Source organism: Drosophila busckii, chromosome 2R (assembly GCF_011750605.1).
Source record: "Drosophila busckii strain San Diego stock center, stock number 13000-0081.31 chromosome 2R, ASM1175060v1, whole genome shotgun sequence".
Classification (NCBI taxonomy): domain Eukaryota; kingdom Metazoa; phylum Arthropoda; class Insecta; order Diptera; family Drosophilidae; genus Drosophila; species Drosophila busckii.
In genome coordinates this window covers 5,341,094-5,359,823 of record NC_046605.1, presented here as the reverse complement: position 1 = coordinate 5,359,823, position 18,730 = coordinate 5,341,094, and the positions used below count along the sequence as shown (strand labels likewise).

The 18,730-nt window shown below is 40.0% G+C and overlaps 4 protein-coding genes across 4 annotated transcripts; 2 read left to right on the top strand and 2 right to left on the bottom strand.

Annotated features, from left to right (window-relative positions):
- Positions 1-726: 726 nt before the first annotated feature.
- On the top strand, positions 727-17,185 carry LOC108597104. The gene is made up of 6 exons (XM_017983476.1): positions 727-1,507; positions 14,231-14,621; positions 14,681-15,871; positions 15,930-16,076; positions 16,136-16,221; positions 16,279-17,185. The coding sequence occupies exons 1-6, from the start codon at positions 1,491-1,493 to the stop codon at positions 16,853-16,855; spliced, it is 2,409 nt and encodes an 802-aa protein (XP_017838965.1). The 5' UTR covers positions 727-1,490; the 3' UTR covers positions 16,856-17,185.
- On the bottom strand, positions 10,081-11,974 carry LOC108597105 (lysozyme). Its single transcript, XM_017983477.1, has 4 exons — positions 11,799-11,974; positions 10,639-10,807; positions 10,434-10,586; positions 10,081-10,378 (listed from the first exon to the last, which is right to left on the bottom strand). Exons 2-4 carry the CDS (start codon positions 10,787-10,789, stop codon positions 10,200-10,202), a joined length of 483 nt encoding a protein of 160 aa, XP_017838966.1. The 5' UTR covers positions 10,790-10,807; positions 11,799-11,974; the 3' UTR covers positions 10,081-10,199.
- LOC108597106 (lysozyme) lies at positions 12,389-13,356 on the bottom strand. Its single transcript, XM_017983478.1, has 4 exons — positions 12,969-13,356; positions 12,822-12,910; positions 12,705-12,768; positions 12,389-12,649 (listed from the first exon to the last, which is right to left on the bottom strand). Exons 1-4 carry the CDS (start codon positions 13,117-13,119, stop codon positions 12,516-12,518), a joined length of 438 nt encoding a protein of 145 aa, XP_017838967.1. The 5' UTR covers positions 13,120-13,356; the 3' UTR covers positions 12,389-12,515.
- Positions 17,186-17,697: 512 nt separating the features above from the next.
- Positions 17,698-18,692, top strand: LOC108595877. The gene is made up of 2 exons (XM_017981167.1): positions 17,698-18,483; positions 18,542-18,692. The coding sequence occupies exons 1-2, from the start codon at positions 18,135-18,137 to the stop codon at positions 18,619-18,621; spliced, it is 429 nt and encodes a 142-aa protein (XP_017836656.1). The 5' UTR covers positions 17,698-18,134; the 3' UTR covers positions 18,622-18,692.
- The last annotated feature ends 38 nt before the right edge of the window (positions 18,693-18,730 follow it).

Genomic DNA, 18,730 nt, shown 5'->3' with positions numbered 1-18,730 from the left:
ACTAGAGGAAAATTGTTTTGCAGCGGCACACATCACATGTGAAAATCAAACAGCCACCGATCGGTCAGCATGCAATGCTAAAGCCAAAGCTAAAGCGAGTGTGAGAACTTTTTCTCGCTGGCTCTAACGCTGGCTTTGCTGTGATTTATTTATTTTGCAGACGATCTTGGCCTTAGTTTTACAAATAGAATTTGGGTTACACACAGAACGTCTGAGTGTGTGTGTGTGTGTGTGTGTGTGTGTACTTTGGCTAAATATGGCTGGCATGCAATCTCTGACTAGTTGTGTCTGTTTGTTTGCTGGAATTGTCTGCAAACAGATCTGCGTTGATATGTACAATTCAATGCTGTTGTCGTCGCCGCTTGCTGCTGCCCACACAAAAGCAACAGCAGCAGAAGCAGCAGCTGCAATAGCAGAGGCGTCCAACTGACCACTCATACTGTGAGCAAGCCGTCGTGACAGCCGAAGCCAAAGCCCAGTATTTTGTGAATGAAAATTAACGCTGCGCTGCGTTTCGTTTCATTGAGACTTGCTTCGGCTGTGAGAGCTCGAGCTCGGCTCGATTTACCTTTTACCTGAGAGCTGCTGTAGGTTTATGCGCTTCATAATGAGTTTAAGCGGCTCAGTTGAGTTTTAGTCGTTGACACGTTCAGTTGTTGTTGGCAGTCGCGCTCAGTATCTCTCTCTCTTGGCCAAGCTCGCTCGCGTTTAGTAGCATGTGCTTGCCGACTGCAACAATTGTGTAAATAGTATTTGCAGTGTAAAGTTTGTGGCTGCAGTCATTCGTTTGGTGTGTGGCGCGGCTTTAAACGTGAAACGCATTTGAGCATGCAAATGCAAATTAAACAATACTGAGCTAAGCTACAACTTTAGCTTGTAACGCGTACCTGAGAATGCGACAACAATCAACAACGTCTTCATCCCTACAAGTATCCTGCAGCGCATACAAAGCCAACGCAGCAAGAGCAGCAACAACAACAATAAGCAACGTTGCATCCGTTTCCGGCTCTTTGTTTTGTGTATTCGTTTCTGGCTGCTGATACGGCTATTTGATTATACCTAGAGTACTTGCCACAACGTTTTTATGAATGAAATTCTCTCAGTGCTAGTGTGTGTGTGTGTGTGAGTGTTTGTGTGCCATGTCCAAGTCGAGCAGTGTCAACTGACAGCGCATTGTTATTGTTGCCAGGCGCTCTCTGCAGCGTAAAGATCGTTATCGCATTTTAAATAAGCACTTACCTACGCTACTGGAGCAAGCAGCCAACACAACAGTCTAGAGTCTAACTGTCAGGTAGAGCTCGAAAGTTAATGCGCTTTATTGTCTCAGTCGCGACACATACTCTCCAACGATCAATAAACATCACTGGCTGACTAATAAATTCAACTGTGCAGCGTCTGCTACGGTTTCGCACGCTCTTAAAACAAAACTAAAACAAATAAAAATTGTAAATTTTTCCTGTACGTGTGTGTGTGTGTGTGTCTTCAACAGCATGTGGCTCAGACTAAGGTGAGTTTTACTTTTTTAACGCCAACGAGCTAATTTTATGACAAAACATTTACTTATCTACAAGTTTATTTATGGCAATTTTATGCACACTTCTTGTTGTTGCTTAAACTGGCACAAACGCATAGCTACATATAGATTGGTATTAAGTTAAAACTTTTAACATATCTTAAGTGGAGCATTAAATGCCAAACAAACAGCTTTTAAATCAAATCAAACGCCTACAACAAATTTCTCCTTCATAGCTATATATGTAGGTTAATACACTTCTAATATCAATTTATATATTTAGTCAGCTTATGGTTGTTAATTGCAAATTATATTTTAATGATGCTTAATGTATTTAGCCGCCAGCGCCTAAATTATCAAAACTAATGAGTGTTAATCGCGCTTGCCTTTATAGTTAAATTAATTAATATTAGTTTGCACTATGCTTTGATTTCTCATATAAATATATAGTTTAACGCTGGCAGTAACTTTTGCTTTGGCTCTTTAATTATTATAATACACATAAATTAAATTTAAGTTTGTAGCTTTGGCCGCTTTTTGGCATTGCGTCATGTTTAGTCTCATTTAATGCTGGCAAAAGTTCGTTAGACAGGCGCACTTCCGTTGCGCGGCAATTATGGCGACTCCCTGCTGTCATTTGAAAAATACCAAAAACAAAAAATTATAAATTTAAAAAAAATTGCTTATGTACATTTGTGTAAATGAAAAGCGAGAGACAAGCTGATTGTAGCTGCTGACAGCTTCAAGAAGTTTGTTCAACCTACGCAACGCACACACACATATGCAAACATATACACATATAGACAGCTGCTCAGTTTACGCGCAATTAGCGCTTTGTCGTTGTCTGGCTTTCTTTTATTTTATTTGGTTTTTTAATATTTTCCTTTTGTGTTTCTTTAATTTTCTAAACATCGCTCATAATTTTCACAGCATGTTGCTGCTGCGGCGTTTAAACAACAACATTTTATTTTCATTTCATTTTGAACGCCTACAACGGCAAGAGAAGCGGCAGCAGCAGCAGCAAGAGTAGAAAAAAATGTACATAATTAATGTTTATATAATTTTTTTTATTTTGTTACTGCTTTACATGTGCTCATTAGCCGCTTGGTTTGCTTAGCTGAGCTTTGCTGCTGGTTGGTTCTTTTGTTGCTGTGCTGGCGGCAAGTTTGCTGCCTAAGTCTTTTGTTTGCCCAGCTGTGGGCGTCATTTATAAGCCGTCATTTGCAGCAGGAAAGTCTTCACGTATATAAAAAAGCGTTGTGCTACTTATTACTAACACAACTACTATGTGCTGCTGTTGTTGCTCCACAACAAGTTGCCAAATTTGGCAATGGCAAGCAGCAGCAGCAGAAAAAAATAAACTGAAATGCTGCCCACTTGCGCGCTTTTAAGCGAGTCACATCGATGCTGATAAGTATGTCGCCAACAGTTATATAGCTTATATATATATAGTAAGCCTTTGAATCAAAAGCAAATCAATTGCTTTGTTTAGTGGCAATTACATGCAGTTTACATGCTACATTCTGTAGCATATGTGTGTGTGTGGGCTGCGCATTTCTTTGGCTTAATGAACAGCCAAAATGATTTCTTGCAGTGCATGGGCTAAGTTAAAGGCAAAGGCACACACAGCTAGAGCCATTCACTTAGCATACTCCAACGCAGCAACCAAATAACAGCGTCTACAATTTCTTGACATACAAGTTAAGCGCGGCCTGGCATTTTGTGTGTGGGCTAGCTTTTCCACAAAATCCCCGAAGTCGCTTACGTGTGGGCCTAACATATAGTATAATTTTACCAATGTATGTGTGTGTGTTTCGCTTGACATGTTTGCAGCATTGTCAAGCTACAATCATAGCTATAATAACTTTAATTTGGTATACTACAAATCTATTTCCGCAACGCAACTTTAACATAGTTAATACACTGGACACACGCCCACACGCCCATGCGCAGGCAGACGTGACATTTATAGGCAAATTGAATTCGAAACCCAAACTCAAGTGGCTTTCTTCCGCTGTTTATTTTTGTTTTTCTCGTAGCGTTTAAAGTTTTATATGAATTTTGACAGTTTGGAGAAAAAGACTTTTTATGGCACAGCGGCTGTTGCCGCCTTGTAGCATGTGGCATGTGGCTTTTGTCTATTGACTTTCGAAATGTCGCAATTAACAGCCGATTTAGCATTATGCACGTGCGTTGGCGGCGCCGCAGTCGCCATTGATGTCGATGTTGTTGCTGCTCTTGCTGCTGATGCGTGGGCTGTGAACTTGGGTTGGTGCACACTCTGCGCTTAAAGCTGGGTATTATGGATTTTTTCAAGTTGTTTGTAATAAACTTTGCTAAGCTTGCATATAAACTAGAAATTCTGCTCTTCAACTTAAAGTACTGCTTTATTTTAATTTAAAATTTACATGCCATTAAATTTGTTTATATTATTCAAACAACTTGTACATGGCTTTATTAGCATGTCGAAAATTTATGAATAAAACCAAAACCTGCTTGGAATTTTTGACTGCATTACAAAATCTTCAATCTTAACTGCAGCGCGCTCATTCACAAAATATTGAGCAGCGCGGCATTTGCATTTGCGCTCAAGCTTGTATTTGTAGCTTTGTTAATTTCTAGTTTTTAAAATTACGGGCAATATTGTCAAGCGGACTGCAAATTAGTCTAGAAACTTGTTTTTCCACAATAGCCAGCCAGCCAGCCAGCAACAGCAACAACAACTCGAATTGGTAAACATTATTTCGAGAGTGGGCTGACAAACGGAAATGTGTGGGTGTCGTCTTTGAGGTTGCTGCTGTGTTGCTAAAGTCTGTTTGATTTTTTTTTTTTTTTCAAGTTGTTTGTTGTTAGGCAAATTACTTTTTAATTGAACGCACACACACACATGCACATAGACACTTGGTTAAGTAGGCGGCTTTATACGAAAATAAATTTATAAGCACAAAACACACTTGAACAATTAAAAATGCCACATAAGTGACATCAATTGTTGGTCAAGTTATTGTTTTCGTTTGGCACACAGACACAAAATGCGAGTTAATAAATACAACAGCATGCTATTCTTTTTTGATTTGTTTAATCCCTTAAGGTAAACAAACCATTTTGTATGAACTTAAGCCGAGTTTCGATTCTTTACAAAATACTCTACTTTATGTGGCATGAACATTGTTGTACGCTTTGCTGTTAAGCCTAAAAGCAGCAAGCAATAACAACAGTGGCTCAGGCTTAAGCCAGCGTAGACTACAAAAACTGAATTTCATTTAAATTAAATTGGTTTTGTATTTAATTTTGTTGCTGTTGCTGCTGATGCTGTTGCCTTGTGCGTTGCCTGCTTGCTGCAGTTTTGGCCATTTGCATATGAATGCGCACAGCCTGCGGCATGTGGCAGCAACAACTGAAAGTAATTTGGCGTTTAATTTATGTGCCCTGTTTGCTTGGCTGCTCGCTTGGCTTATTTAAACTGTCCGCTGCGCATTTTAGTTGCGTTAACATTTACTAATTACAAACGCGCTGCTAGACGGGGCAAGTTCGTTGCCTGAGTCATTCGTTTTTTAGCAACGCTTAATAGGCTTAACTTCTGACACATATTCGCTGTAGCCTTTTGGCATAATTGCTATTTTGACACTTGCCTAAGCGCTGGCAAGGCCACAACAAGCTCTAACTTGTCTATGCAGCTACTGTACGCCGTGTTATTTGATATCAGTTAATGTTTATTTGTTTGCTTCGTTTGTTTTGTATGCAAAGGACAACATCCGTTTCCGTCTTAAGCAGCCAGCCACACAATGCATACAAAAGGCGCATTTTTATTGCCATGTCATTGTGAGAGCCTGCCAGGATCACAATTAAATCCCTTGCACTGTTTCCTGTCTAGCTCGCATGCCCCTCTGCCCTTTTTGCATGCCCAAATGCGACGCCGCCGCCTCACGCTTCTCACTCAGTCACAACAAGTTCCATGCAACAGCTGCCAGCAACGTTGCTGCGGCGTCTTTTGTTTGCTGCACGTTGCCTTTTGGGTTTTGTGGTTGCAAGTTTTAGCTACTTGCAGCCTAAATACACACATACACACACACGTACACATATTGCAGTATGCCTCTGTCTATTTAAGTTGCGTGACATTTTGACCTTTGGCTGGCTTTTGCTTTGCTTTGCTTTATGCCGTCGTTTGGCCGCAACTTTTACTATTTTCACGCGCTAGACATAAATTTCATTTGCCACACTTGCGCGCTGCTTAAGACACACACATGCGAAATTACTATACATGCATGTGCATATGAATATAACCACGCAGCTACAGCAGCGTACACTTAAAGATAATAGAGAGAGATAATAGCTAAGAAAAAGTTGAATAAGAAGCTATTACTAAGCTAAATTCGATTTATATAATTCTAAATTCAATCATACTAACTAATCATATTTAGTAAAAGGTATACAACAAAAAAATGTATAAATCAATAAACAAATTTGCTTGAAGATGAACAACTGAAATTTGTTAATGGCTTACCAATTAGTTTAACTAATTGCCAGAGCTTTTATATTATAAGCTTACAATTTCTATGATTTGTCTTAAGTTGACAAGTCATAAGCTTCATAATACTATAATTCTAAATTCTCTATTAAGCAATTTAGTAAAACATAGAACAAAATATCAACTAAAGTTTGAGTTTATTGCCAAAGCTTTTCTTTAATATATTTATTATTTCCATAATGCACACTGTTTTAGCATTTATTTTTATTTTATTTTCATATTCTATTCGTATGCGCGCTGCTGTTTGTTATGTTGCCAGATTTTCGTTGCGCTTTCGTGCATAGTTATTATTGCTGTTGTTTATTTCGTTAATGTTTGCTCAAGCGTTAACAATGCAAGCAGGTTGATATTGAATTTGCCCCAGAGCAAGTGCCCAATATGGCAATGGTCAGCAGTAACAAATTAAAAAAGAAAAAATTGCAAGCACGGCCAAATGGTTAATTTAGCCTTTGGCCTTTTTGATTTGCAGCAACATGTTGCTGTCATTATTAGCAACAAGTTGCCTAATTTAACGGCTGCAGCAACAGTTTTGTGGGAAATTTTTGTTGTAAGCTTTATATACAATATAGCTAAGCTAGTTGCCGCAGCAGCAGCTGCAACAAATTAACTGTGCATGTGTTGCAAGTTGCAAGTGACATGTTGTGAGGAAAAATAACTGCTGTAATGTGCTTTGAATGACGCATGAAAAGGTTTTAAGCAATTTGGCAATTGTCTTAAGATTTTTTCCAAAATAGTTGTAATAATTTGAAAAGTTTTGTGGCAGCGCATGCAACATTCGTTGCAGCGCCCACAACAATTTGTCTTTATGTATTTTAACTTTGGCTTATTGCCACACCAAACAAGGCAAGCTAAACAAAAAAAAAAAAAAAACGCGTTTTTAATTGTTCAGTGGCTTATTGCATGCTTTTGGCCAAGTTAGGCACAAAAATTTGCTGAAAAATAAATTAAACAAACGTAAAGCATCTGTCTATGTTTGTATGGCAATTTGGCATTAAATTATGTGCACACACACACAAGCAAAGCAGCGGGTTAAGTTGAATGCCGTTTGGCCAAGAGATTGCAGGCAGATTAACGCCTCTGTTTGGAGCACAGTGGGCGCAAGCTCAGCATGTGGTCAACGCCTCTGTTGTTGCTGTTTGCAGTTTATTGATGCTGATGATTATTGCAGGCGCGCAGCTCAACTAAATCAGTTTTTTGCTTTGGCTAATGACAGGCAGAGTAGCAGCCAAAAATCGAGTCAGCTGCTGTGCATTGTGTGTGGCGTTGCTTGCTGCACACCCAGCTGCCATTCAAAGTTGCGGCATCATTATCATATGTATCTCAATCTGCACATCGGCATCGCCGCTTGCCGAGTCGAGCCACATCGAGAGCGTGTCTGCAGCCAACAGTTTCATTCCAAAGAAAACGCTGCAATGCCGTTAACAACAACACATTTTGAGTCATTTGCTTGTGCGCGCGCACATACAGCAAAGAAAAATGTATAAAAAAGAAAGAGATAAAGAGTAAAATAAAATCCAAATAAAATAAAAAAGGTTTATTTCCGTTGACGTGCCTTAATTTCAGCCAGTTTTGTGTTTGTGTATACGTTTTTATTTTATTTTTTGGCCAGACTTGCTTTGGCTTTGAGCCACAGCACCGACTGCTTGGGATTTCTCGCTGTGCGCGGCGCTACGAGCTGCGCCTACACAAAATAATATGATGCGTTCTCTCTCTCTATATATCATCCTGCTCTCTCTGTCTTGCAGCAGCTCTGAGTTGAAGTTGTTTGCTGGTATTGCAGCCAGTTGAGCAAAGCTAAATGTCTTGAACTATTTAAATTTAATCATAGCTTGGCACAAAATTATTTGCATTAGGTTTGGTTAATTTTGTTGCACTTAAATCGCTGAACATTCAAAGCTGTCATTTTATATTTTAATATATTTAGTATTTTTATTAACAAATAATTATAATAAAATATTTAGTTTACTCCACAATATACAAATTTATATATATTGCTTCTGTAAAATATATAAATAAGATATTAGCGCTCACTCTATTTTTAAAATGTATGCAAATGTTTTCCAGTTGGCTTAGCATAGCGACAATAAATTAAATAATCTTTAAGATCTTGCATATACAAGCGTTAATCTTTTTGTTAGCGCTAATCAATAAATCTGTGCTAAAATTTAGTGCCTATTTCAACATAGCAAACTCATTATACATTGGCATAAAATTTAGATAAGCAATATTTAAAGCTTTAAATTTATTTATTGTTGCAATGCATTTCAATAATATTTGTAATGCTACAACATAATTTTAAAGAGTAGTTCACTGCAGCACTGTTGTTTTTCTCTGAGTGTATTGAATTTCAGGTTCAGCATATTAACTAGCCAAGTGTGTGGGTGACGCTGTGACTGTGCTCAGATGAAAAGAATGTTAATGCGGCGCTGGCAACGGCAACAGCAACAGCAACGTTGTGGCTTTTTGAACTCTTTATTTTTTTTTTAGTTTAGAAACGCTTTTATAGGCAAAGCTAGCATGGCTGACTGCTTGAGTTGGCGGCTTGATTAGCAAGCGAGTGCTAAAAACAGAACTAAGAGCGCAAACTCCAAAGCAGCGACAGCGCTCAAGGTAGGGAGAAGGAAATAAGGCTAACAAGTTGGCTGTCGATGGCGTCTAGACGGATGTGATATGCGCATTGGCGCAATAGCAGATGAAGACTTCTAGGCTAGATAGTAAATAGACTGAGTCAGCCAGCAGGATTAGTGGGCCTGGCTTTGAACTCTAGCTATTGTTGTTGCTGCTGTGATTCATGTTTGGTTGCATTTTATGCATAATTAGCTAAGCAGCGACAATGACAACGATGAGCGATGAGTCGAGTGGAGCAAGCGGGCGAGCGAGCGACCAAAGCTTGACCAAAACACCAACGGAAATTAAACGCACTGAAACGTTTCGAACATTATTGTTATAGCTGGAGTTAGTCTATGCGGTGGCCAGTTAGCGTGACAAAAGGCGTAGCAAGCAGCAAACAGCAGCAGCAGGTTGAGCTGCAATTCAAATATTTGTGTGCAGAGGATGTTGCAAGCGCCGTTGCACACTTGTTGCACACGCCCTTATGCCTAAATGTGGCAGCAGCAACACTCCATAGTACGTTGATTTATTTTGACCACGTACATATGCAAAACGCATTCTAATGGAACCAGGCAGCCATAACAATAACAACAATTGTTTATATATACCTGCCTACATACAAATGCCTGAATATATATATTATAGCCATTGCCATAGCATTGTAATTTGTAGTTACGCTCTGATTTTTGAGTCTCAAACTGTTGCTGCTCTTTCATTGTGTTTGGCTGGGCTGGCAAACCTAAAACGGAAATGCGGCTTTTGTTAAAACGGAAATGCAAATGATATTACAGCCGCTTTAGCATAGCTCTAGTTATAGCCTTACCACAACACACACACAACAGCTGAACTATCAATTACAGCAAAGCACAGACTAAAAGTGAAGGCATAGCTCATATAACTGCAAAGAACCTTACGCCTAGTTTGCTTGCAACTGTTACCTTTTTTTTTTTGTATCTGCATTTCATTAGATCTTCTAAGTAAACGTAGGCTTGTTGCAACGCCCTTGCAGCAGGCACAGTTGACAGCACAGGGCACAGACAGTGTGAGGCGTCTAGGAAGCGCAGTGGCGCGTGCTTCGATTAAACTCAAAATGCCGAGGCGTTTAGCTGAGGACAGACGCCTACGCAGCTCTCTGGCTTGTGTCTCTGTCGTGGGCGTGGCAAAGCTGTTTGTATAATATACTGATAAGCAGAGGCTTTAATTTGAATTTATTGTAGAGCATAAAATGTAAAGAAAATAAATACAATGACTTCAAGAAAAAAATCGAAAAAGAAATAAAAATTTAACTGACTCTTAAAATGCTTATTGAATACTTTTTAAAAATATTTTAAAGCATAACAGCTTAAGAAATATATTATAATTTTAAGTTAAGCTTGCTCATTAAAAACTGATTTTTTAAAAATATTTTAAAGCCAAAACAACTTAAAAGTGAAGCATTAAACACTTTCTTTTTATTCGACAAAATATACAAATTGTTAAAAGCTAGAACCTGAATGTTTATACACAATTGTTAAATTTAGTTAGTCAACAAGTTATGTCAGCCTTAGATCAACCCCATATTGGGCGCAATGGCGGTATCTGAGTTAGTTTACAGGATACATCCAAGTTGGGCAAATTTTGAGTGTTGCGACAATAACGATTCCAGCCCTTCCAGTACTTAAAGCCATCGCGCTGCTGTATTAACTTGGCACAAGCCATATCATCAGATATTTCATCATTGGACAGATCTAAAAATGCTTTTAATTAAATAGATATAATATAAAATTACTGCAGCATACTTGCCTTCACATTTCATATTGCATAGACCGCCCTTGCGTCCCTCTGCGCAGTAGTCCTTGTTGCTAATTTGAAATAATCCATAGTTTTTGCTATGGTTCTCATTGTTCTTGACCTTGTTTGTATCCAGTTCGCTCTCATGCTCCACCAAGCAAATCCCTTTTGAGTACTAGCATTAGTCTTAAGCGTATATAAAGACTAAATTACTTACAATTGGACATAAGACTCTTTTCGAATCTATACTGTTGCACCATTAGCTTGGTTAGCTCGCAGCGTAAGTAGCGCTTGGACTCCACTTGCTGTTGCTGAAGCATAAAACAGCTGAGCAGCAACAATAAACTCAAGCAAACAGTTGTAGCCATTCTAAATTTAGTATAAAGCTAATGCACAAATTAGCCGCATTAGTACTTGCTATATGCATGAATTTTAATTAAGATTAAGCTCATTAATTCGTAGAATTACGGCTTGATAACTAGACGGCAACTAATTAAATGTAAACGCGTATACTTAGTATTTTAAATTTGTGATGCGCACGAGTTGACTGCAAGTTCAATTGTATGCATATAAGCTAAACAAGGCTGTTTATTTGTTAAGACTATAGTCTAATCTTATCGAAAGGATTTAACTATAATAAAACAGGCAACAGTCGATTATAAAATACTCTACGCAAAGAATTTAGCTGCTCACATTTTATTGACTGCTTTGAAATAAACAAAAGTGAAAGTTAGCTCAACTCACATAAAGTCAGAATTATAATATATAAATATGTTAATATTTTTAATTGTTTAAATATTTTTACTGCTGCATATTACTTTACTTTTATCTCCAAATTAGTTGTTAGTCGAGACTATGGACTAATCTTATCGAAAGGTTTTTACAACCGGAAGTTACAAAAGTCAACGAAGCAAATTTAAATATTTAAGTATTACTATAACACAGCAGTCGACTATAAAATACACTTGGCATAAAATTCAAATACGTTTTTATTATTTGAATATTAAAGTCAAATATAAAGATAAATTACTGAAGTGTATTAACTGCTGCATTAAATTGTATTGCTGATTTCAATACTTATTTTTGTCAGTGTTCCATTTGTTATGCTAAACTGCCCGGCACTGTGTATAATTGTTTGTTTTATAGCTTAAAGTACAATTGGCAAAATTCTGTTGGTGACTTGTGAAAAGTTTGACAACTCAATAACAAGTGTTGGTAGATTGATTAGCACTTATTTTAAAAGAATTTAAGCGAAAGCGAGTTAAAGAAATAACGCTACTAATTGCCAACATAGTTAGTTGTGTATTTGCATACGTGTTACATGTCGTATGCGTAATATGCGCTGAACATTACTTTTACTTGTACTGTCATGTTTACCTTTGTTAATTAGCGCACACAAAATAAAAGCGAGAACAACAATAATAACTAGTTTGTATACAACGATCAGTATCTTCTTTTGTTGTTAGCTTATGCCGTGTTGTGCTTTATAATTGACTTTTTTTTTATTTATTGTTATATGTGTGGCGCGCACATGTGCGCCGCTCTGGGCTTGACTTCAGACACTAAAATATATTAAAAATGTGTTTTCAATGTATTTCAAAACTGAAACGCGCAGTGCTCACAACACGGCGATTTATTTGCTGCTCAGAGAGTGACAAAGAGAGAGACGAGAGTCTTGTCTGTCTGTTTGCTTGGCGCTCAAAACAAAGAATATTTTTTTGTAGTTGTAGTCGCAGCTTGCTGTTGTTGTTGTTGATTTTTTAGTGATAAGCAGCTTGTTTGTGCTTAAATTTTTTGGCTGTAGCTTAACCCCAACTTGCCTTAGTGGATTGGCAAATAAATATATGATATATATGTTGTTGACCTTTTGTTTGCAAACATGCAGCTGATAACGAAATTCCTGGAAAATGCTTAATCTTGTTTTAATATATGTATACCTATAGCTAGGCTTTATATAATTGCGAAAAATCAGATGCAATGAACCAATGAGCGTGACTTATGTATAAATAAACAGCTATGCATATATGTATGGGCATATGTATGTAAGAACTAGAAACTAGCAGAGCTGCAACTCAAGCGGCTGTTGTTGGCGTCTTAACAACGCGACACATCGGGCAGCGTGCGCCCACGACATTTGGCTATCCAGCCGGGCCAAGCCTGAAAGCCATGACGATTAAAGATCTGCATAGCACAGCGCGAATCGTCTGATATTTCATCGTTTAGAAATTCTGTCAATAAACAAACTTTAAGCTATCGTTGCATGGCTAGTTATATATTTTATACCTTCACATTTGATGTTGCATATGCCACCGCGACGGCCCTTGCGACACCAATTTTTGCTGTTAATCTGTTAATGTATTTAATGTTATTAAAAGCTGTTAAACTGTTGCTGTGACTTACCTGAAAAAGTCCGTAGCTAACGCTTTGATTGGGCAGCTGCATAGACTTGGATGTGCTGCGTCCACTCTCCGCTTCCACCAGACAAACCCCTGCGCAATGGAAAGGCAATTGTAGTAGCCAAAACAGTTAGTTTTAGTTATTGCTTACAATTGGACAGATAGCTGCGCGGAAAGTCATGGCGCAGCAGCTCCTTGGCCAGCTGGCAACGCGTCAGCAGCTTGGCCTGCACCTGCGTCAGCGTCAGCAGCAGCAACAGCAACAAGCATATAGCATTCGATTTTGTCAGCTTGGCAGCCATTCCTTGTTTTGTGACTAGTAGCTTAACTAGGATTGCAGCGAGATGAGCCCAGGACCACTTTAATGCGTTGATTAAAGCGCTTCCGTGGCGACAGCAAAACTACAACTAAACACGCGTAGCGCCCGAAATCGGGGTTTTTAAAGCTTCGCACGCAATTTGTCACACACACACAAACACACACATACGCACACCCACACACATAGACATAGCGTCAATTAGCTTGATGCTGCCCCACAATAAGATGCTGTCCCAGTCACATGAACATTGATTGGCTTCAAAAAGCTTTCGCTTTTCAACTGCTGCTGCTGCTGCCTGGAAATTGGGAAATACTGCTTATCACGTAGTCTATGTAAACATAAACAATAAGGGTGCATATTCTTTTTATTTTTTGTGTTCAGCCTATTCTAGCACAAATGTATCTCACACTTTGTCGCTGCATCTAATAAATCGCACGTCTTTGATTGCGTTAAGCGCTTAATTGGCAAATTGCAGTCTATGCAATCTGTCTAGCTTTATCTATATACGTTTGTTTGTCTGTGTGTATGTGTGTGTCTCAAAGTGTCAACGCTGCTTGACCTAAAAAATAAACGCACAATTTCAATTCAATTAGCACTTGGGCACAAAAGTTACAAATATGCAAATGCAATTTCACAAATAGTCTTTCTAAAAAAAATCAACGTGTAGAAAAAAAGTTTCCATGAGCTAAGCAAATTTTCCATGAGTAAATAGTATATTTGAAAATATTTTTATCAGTTTTATTTTTAAAATAGCAAAAAGACACAACAACATGGAAAACATTAGTCTCATTAATTTGTTTATGCATATGAATAAAAAAATCTTTTAAATATATTCTAAATGTTCTAAAAATATTTTTATTTTAAATAAGTTTAAAAAATAAGCATCTATGCTTGTAAAGTTATACATAAGACAGTTAAATATATTACGTAAAATTTAATTTAGTAGCTAAAAACAGTTTTTATAATTTACGCATATTTATATTTAGTAAAATATATATTATTTTTGTAGAAAATAAGTTCCCTTTCATTAACAAAAAGCGTATATAATTTTATTTTCTATTTTTATTAATTTATATATTTATTTTCTATTGCAGTTGTCTGTTGCTGTCGCTCACGCTGGTGGCGGCCAATGAACTAAAGGATTTGCTAGCAGATACCACAACAACAACAACAACAACTACAACAAGCATAGCCAGCACTGCAACCACGCCCACTGCTTATGTTATCTCAGCTGCCGCTGTGCCCGCCTACAATGCTGTAACGCCCAAAGTCAAATCGAAGCTGCCCACGGTCAAATATTTCAACAAGAGCGTGCCCAAGAAGCGCAAGGCGGAGGAAGTGTCATCGCTGCCGCTGCCCGTGGACAGCGATGGGCTGCTGGAGTGGAAGTGTCCCAACATCTCGAATACGCGCAACACGGAACTCGAATGCGGCTGCGATTTGCCGCACACGCTGCGTTGCAACATCGATCTGCATGGCTTGCTGGTAAGTAGGCGAACTAAACTTAAACTGCAGCCAATAACTTGAATTCAATAAACTCACAGTTGGTAGCGGAGCGTCTGCGCACTTCACCTTACTCCATCTCACTGCTGGACTGCTCGTTGCGCAATGTGAGTTTCCTAAGTGATGCCAAGATCTTTGATGGCATCTCGCTGCATGGTCTGGTCATCTCCTCGGGCGAAATCAAGCGCGTGCACAAGTCTGCCTTTCTGGGCATCAAGGGTCCGCTACAAGCGCTGGGCCTGCCTGGCAATGCTTTGCTCAGCGTGCCCTGGAATGCTTTGTCCACGCTAACTGCGCTGGAGCGCTTAGATTTGGCCAACAACAAAATCAAAGCACTCGGCACTGCAGACTTTGTAGGTCTGGCCAATTTGGTTTACCTGGAGCTGGGCAACAATCAAATCTCCAGCATTTCACAGCGCACCTTTGGCAATCTACGCAAGCTGGAGGTGCTCAAGCTGGGCGGCAATCGCTTGGGCGATTATCCGCAAAGCCTCAAGTCGCTTAGCCAGTGTTTGGCGCTTAGGCAGCTGGACCTAACAGCCAACAATCTAAATGGTCCATTAAGCGCACAAACGCTGCCTGGACTGCGCCAGCTGGAAACGCTGGATCTCAATCGCAACATGATCAAGAGCATACAGAACAAAGCGCTGGCCAACTTCTCACGTCTGGTGAGTTTGTCGCTGCGTCATAATCAGATTGATGTGCTGCAGGATCATGCGTTCTATGGTCTGGGCGCCTTGGACAGCTTGGACTTGAGCTACAATGGCATTGTAGCCATTTCCAGCGCTTCGCTGCAGCATCTAACGCGCCTTACAGTCTTGGACTTGACGCATAATTTTCTGCGCGCACTCACCTCAGATTTGATTATACCGCTGCCGTCGTTGCGTGAGCTGCGTCTGGCGGGCAATGACATTTCGATTGTGGCGCGCAATGCCATGGATCGCGCCCATGAGCTGCAGAGTCTGCAAATGCAGGATAATCCGCTTTCCTGCGACTGCAGCATACGCCCCTTTGCCGAGTGGCTGCAGCTGAGTAAGCTGTCCTCCAGCTTGAGCGCTTCCTGTGTCACACCACCACGCCTAGAGGGCGCGCCTTTGCTGCAAGTGCCCGTGGAGACGCTCAGCTGTGATATGGACAATGTGGAGAAGGATAATGCCAATATAATGGAGCATCTTGAAACGCTGGCAAAGCCTAATGAAACAACAGCGCATTTTAAGGATTTGTCAGATGAGGTAAGTGGCAGGCTACAACAAAATAATTGGCTATATAATATATATAATTTGTACACAGATTATTCTACACGAGCTGCACTACTCTGCGGACTATGGGCTTATACTTACCTGGCTGCTGAATCTGAGCAAGAAGGATTACATGTGTGATGCTATTTTTGTCTACAAGGAGGAGAACATTAATGAGATACTCATAGACAATTCACCCGTAAGCTTACCACAAACTGCTAAGTTTATTTTAAAACTCACGCTCTTAATCTTCTCTAGATACACTGCGAGAGCAAGCTCGTCAATGGTCAGAACACTGTGAGCGTCATAGTGCCCGACAGCTCCTCGCTGGTCATAGGCGAAAGGTGCTTAACATTGCATTAACTTATAGTTAGCATTTACTTATTTAGTTACTTTTGCAGCTATCGCTTTTGCCTGGTCATGGTGCAGGAGCTAAATCCCAATGCGGAGGTAAACATAGGCTGCTCCAACATTACACAGCTGCAGCTGAGCAGTCCCGGCGTCAAGCCATACGGACGTCAGTATCAGCGGCGTCCTTATTATGCGCCGCATGAGCTTGAGCCGGAGCCTGGCTCTGGCGAGGATTATGCCATTAATAAGCGTCAGTACAACAGCATTGTGGGCAGCCAACAGCAGCAGCATGTGCATCAGTCCACGCCCACATTGCTGCATAGCTATGATGTCATTGATTCGCTTAACAAAAGCTTTCTGCCTGGTCTAGGCCTGGGCATCTTGGTCACCTCGGTGGTGGTGCTTATCTGGGGCGCCACACGCATACGCCAGAGTGTCAGCAGCGCAGCGCTGGAGTCCGGCCTAAGCAGCAACAGCAGCAGCATGCACAACAACAACAATAACAGCAGCAGACCGGGCACACCCACAGCCACCACCTGCTATGCTGCCTCGGAGCATATAGCACGCTTGGCGGATGCGGAGCACGGCACGCGCTACTTGAAGCTGCAGGCAACAACCAGCCTGTAATCCAGCATGCAATCAATTGAAGCAATTTTGTGATAGTACAATAAACTTTGTACCCAAACTTTTTTATTGTTCATAAGTACAATTGTAGCTAGGATAACCGCACTAATCCAAATACTTGGCCTCACACTAACCAAATTGTGCCATAACTTACAACACACAATGTCCTTGCAACTTGACTTTGATTTACATACACTTGACCTCTAGGCATTAGCTCTTGACCTCAACATTAAGTTACACTCAGAAAAATGCACGCAATTCTAAATATTTAAATGCCTCTGAGTAGTTTCAATAATGTCAAACTAAAATTTATTTAAATATTAATTACTTAATTTGCTGCTCATTCAAAAATATTGCTAAAGTCAACTAAAATAATTTCCTAATGCTTAAGCTGCGTTTTGCATATTTAAACCAACTCTTAGTGTTTTTTTTCTACTAGCTTAGCCTTGTTAGTTCTTATTAGCATTAAGGAATCGTAAGTCATGACCCTAGACGTAAGGGCTTAAATAATTTATTAACCACATACCAAGCACACAAAACAGAAAACTTTTTGTAAAAGTAAGCAAATAAAATGTTGAAAAGAAAAACAATAAGTAGTTTCGTACTCTTGCATAAGCCTGGGCCTAAAAGTTCAACATGGACATGAACAATTATTTAAGGTCAGCTGCGTCATTAGCTGAACTATTTTTATAGTTGGCCTGCGCATAATGTTAAGTGGGCTATTAACATGATGCGTGTGACGGTTACACTTTTAGTCAAATTTCTTAATTATGCATGAAAATGAGTTTAGGGCAGAAGTTCTCAAAGGATTGCAAGCGACACTAGAGAGTGGGTGTGGGCTGATGAGCTGACAATTGTAATGCGCATTGAGGAATCAAAGTTGGTGCAAACAGCTTGCATTTAGCCAATTGTACAGACCTCCTGCTACTCTGGCTAATGTAATACAGTCAACTGTTGTCGCTGTTGCTGTCGTGCTGTTTGTTGTGGTCAAGCCGCTGATATGACGACGGCAACATCGTACGCCCTCGCCAAAAAAAAAAAAAAACTAAAATGCCAGCGCGTCCTCAGTTGAACGACAACAATGAGCTGAGCCGCAACGTCGCTGGCCAGTCGACAGCAGCAACAGCAACAGCAGCAACAACAACACGTCATTCTTTATCGATTTTAAGTGTAAGTCTCGCTCGTGTGACTCCAATTGCGGTTTTTGGTGTCAATCATATGCAATCGCTGTGGCGCTGGCAGCTCTAGCGCTCCGCCCAGGAAGCGGCTACACAGCCTTTCGATGAGCATGCTAGGCTTTGTCTACCTGGTGCTTATACTGGGCTGGATACTGATCGTGTTGTTTCTCAAGTGCAAAAAGTCGCTGGCGGCGCCTTTTCGCCTCAGTGAACACTACACCGATGCCATAGCCGAGAGCAGCGAGCGTCGTCCCTCAGTGCATGTTATACAGCTGCAGAGCGAGGACATTGAGCAGGAGGATCATTATCTGGATAATTTTCATCGCCAGTCAAACAATTTGCAGCGCTATTCGCATCGCTCGACGCTGGAGGAGCGCACCATTGAGCGCACATATCCAACAGATGCGGTTATCAATCCTGCCTATAGCCATGACGAGGACTACATTATCAATGGTAAGTTGGCGCACAGACTTCGCTTTTACAATTTACAATTATAAACTTTAAATTGCAGCGCCGCCGCCTTCATATGAGGAGGTAATGCGTCAGCCGCAGGTGTATCCGCAAGTGCGTAAAATAAGCGAAAATATATAGTTTAGTTATAGCATATTTAATAAGTTGTTTGTCAGCTGTGATTTTTCAGATTATACGCATTATTACTGTAAAGTCTATAAATATTGAACACTTTAATTAATTGCTTGCG

Coding starts and splice junctions, on each gene's coding strand:
- LOC108597106 (XM_017983478.1), bottom strand. CDS start 13,119: ATGGCTGCCAAGCTGACAAAATCGAATGCTATATGCTTGTTGCTGTTG. Junction 12,911..12,968: donor GCGCAGCTATCTGTCCAATT/GTAAGCAATAAC, acceptor TCCATTGCGCAG/GGGTTTGTCTGGTGGAAGCG. Junction 12,769..12,821: donor TTAGCTACGGACTTTTTCAG/GTAAGTCACAGC, acceptor ATACATTAACAG/ATTAACAGCAAAAATTGGTG.
- LOC108595877 (XM_017981167.1), top strand. CDS start 18,135: ATGAGCATGCTAGGCTTTGTCTACCTGGTGCTTATACTGGGCTGGATA. Junction 18,484..18,541: donor CGAGGACTACATTATCAATG/GTAAGTTGGCGC, acceptor TTTAAATTGCAG/CGCCGCCGCCTTCATATGAG.
- LOC108597104 (XM_017983476.1), top strand. Junction 14,622..14,680: donor TCGATCTGCATGGCTTGCTG/GTAAGTAGGCGA, acceptor ATAAACTCACAG/TTGGTAGCGGAGCGTCTGCG. Junction 15,872..15,929: donor TTAAGGATTTGTCAGATGAG/GTAAGTGGCAGG, acceptor ATTTGTACACAG/ATTATTCTACACGAGCTGCA.
- LOC108597105 (XM_017983477.1), bottom strand. CDS start 10,789: ATGGCTACAACTGTTTGCTTGAGTTTATTGTTGCTGCTCAGCTGTTTT. Junction 10,587..10,638: donor AAAGAGTCTTATGTCCAATT/GTAAGTAATTTA, acceptor AGTACTCAAAAG/GGATTTGCTTGGTGGAGCAT. Junction 10,379..10,433: donor ATGCAATATGAAATGTGAAG/GCAAGTATGCTG, acceptor AAGCATTTTTAG/ATCTGTCCAATGATGAAATA.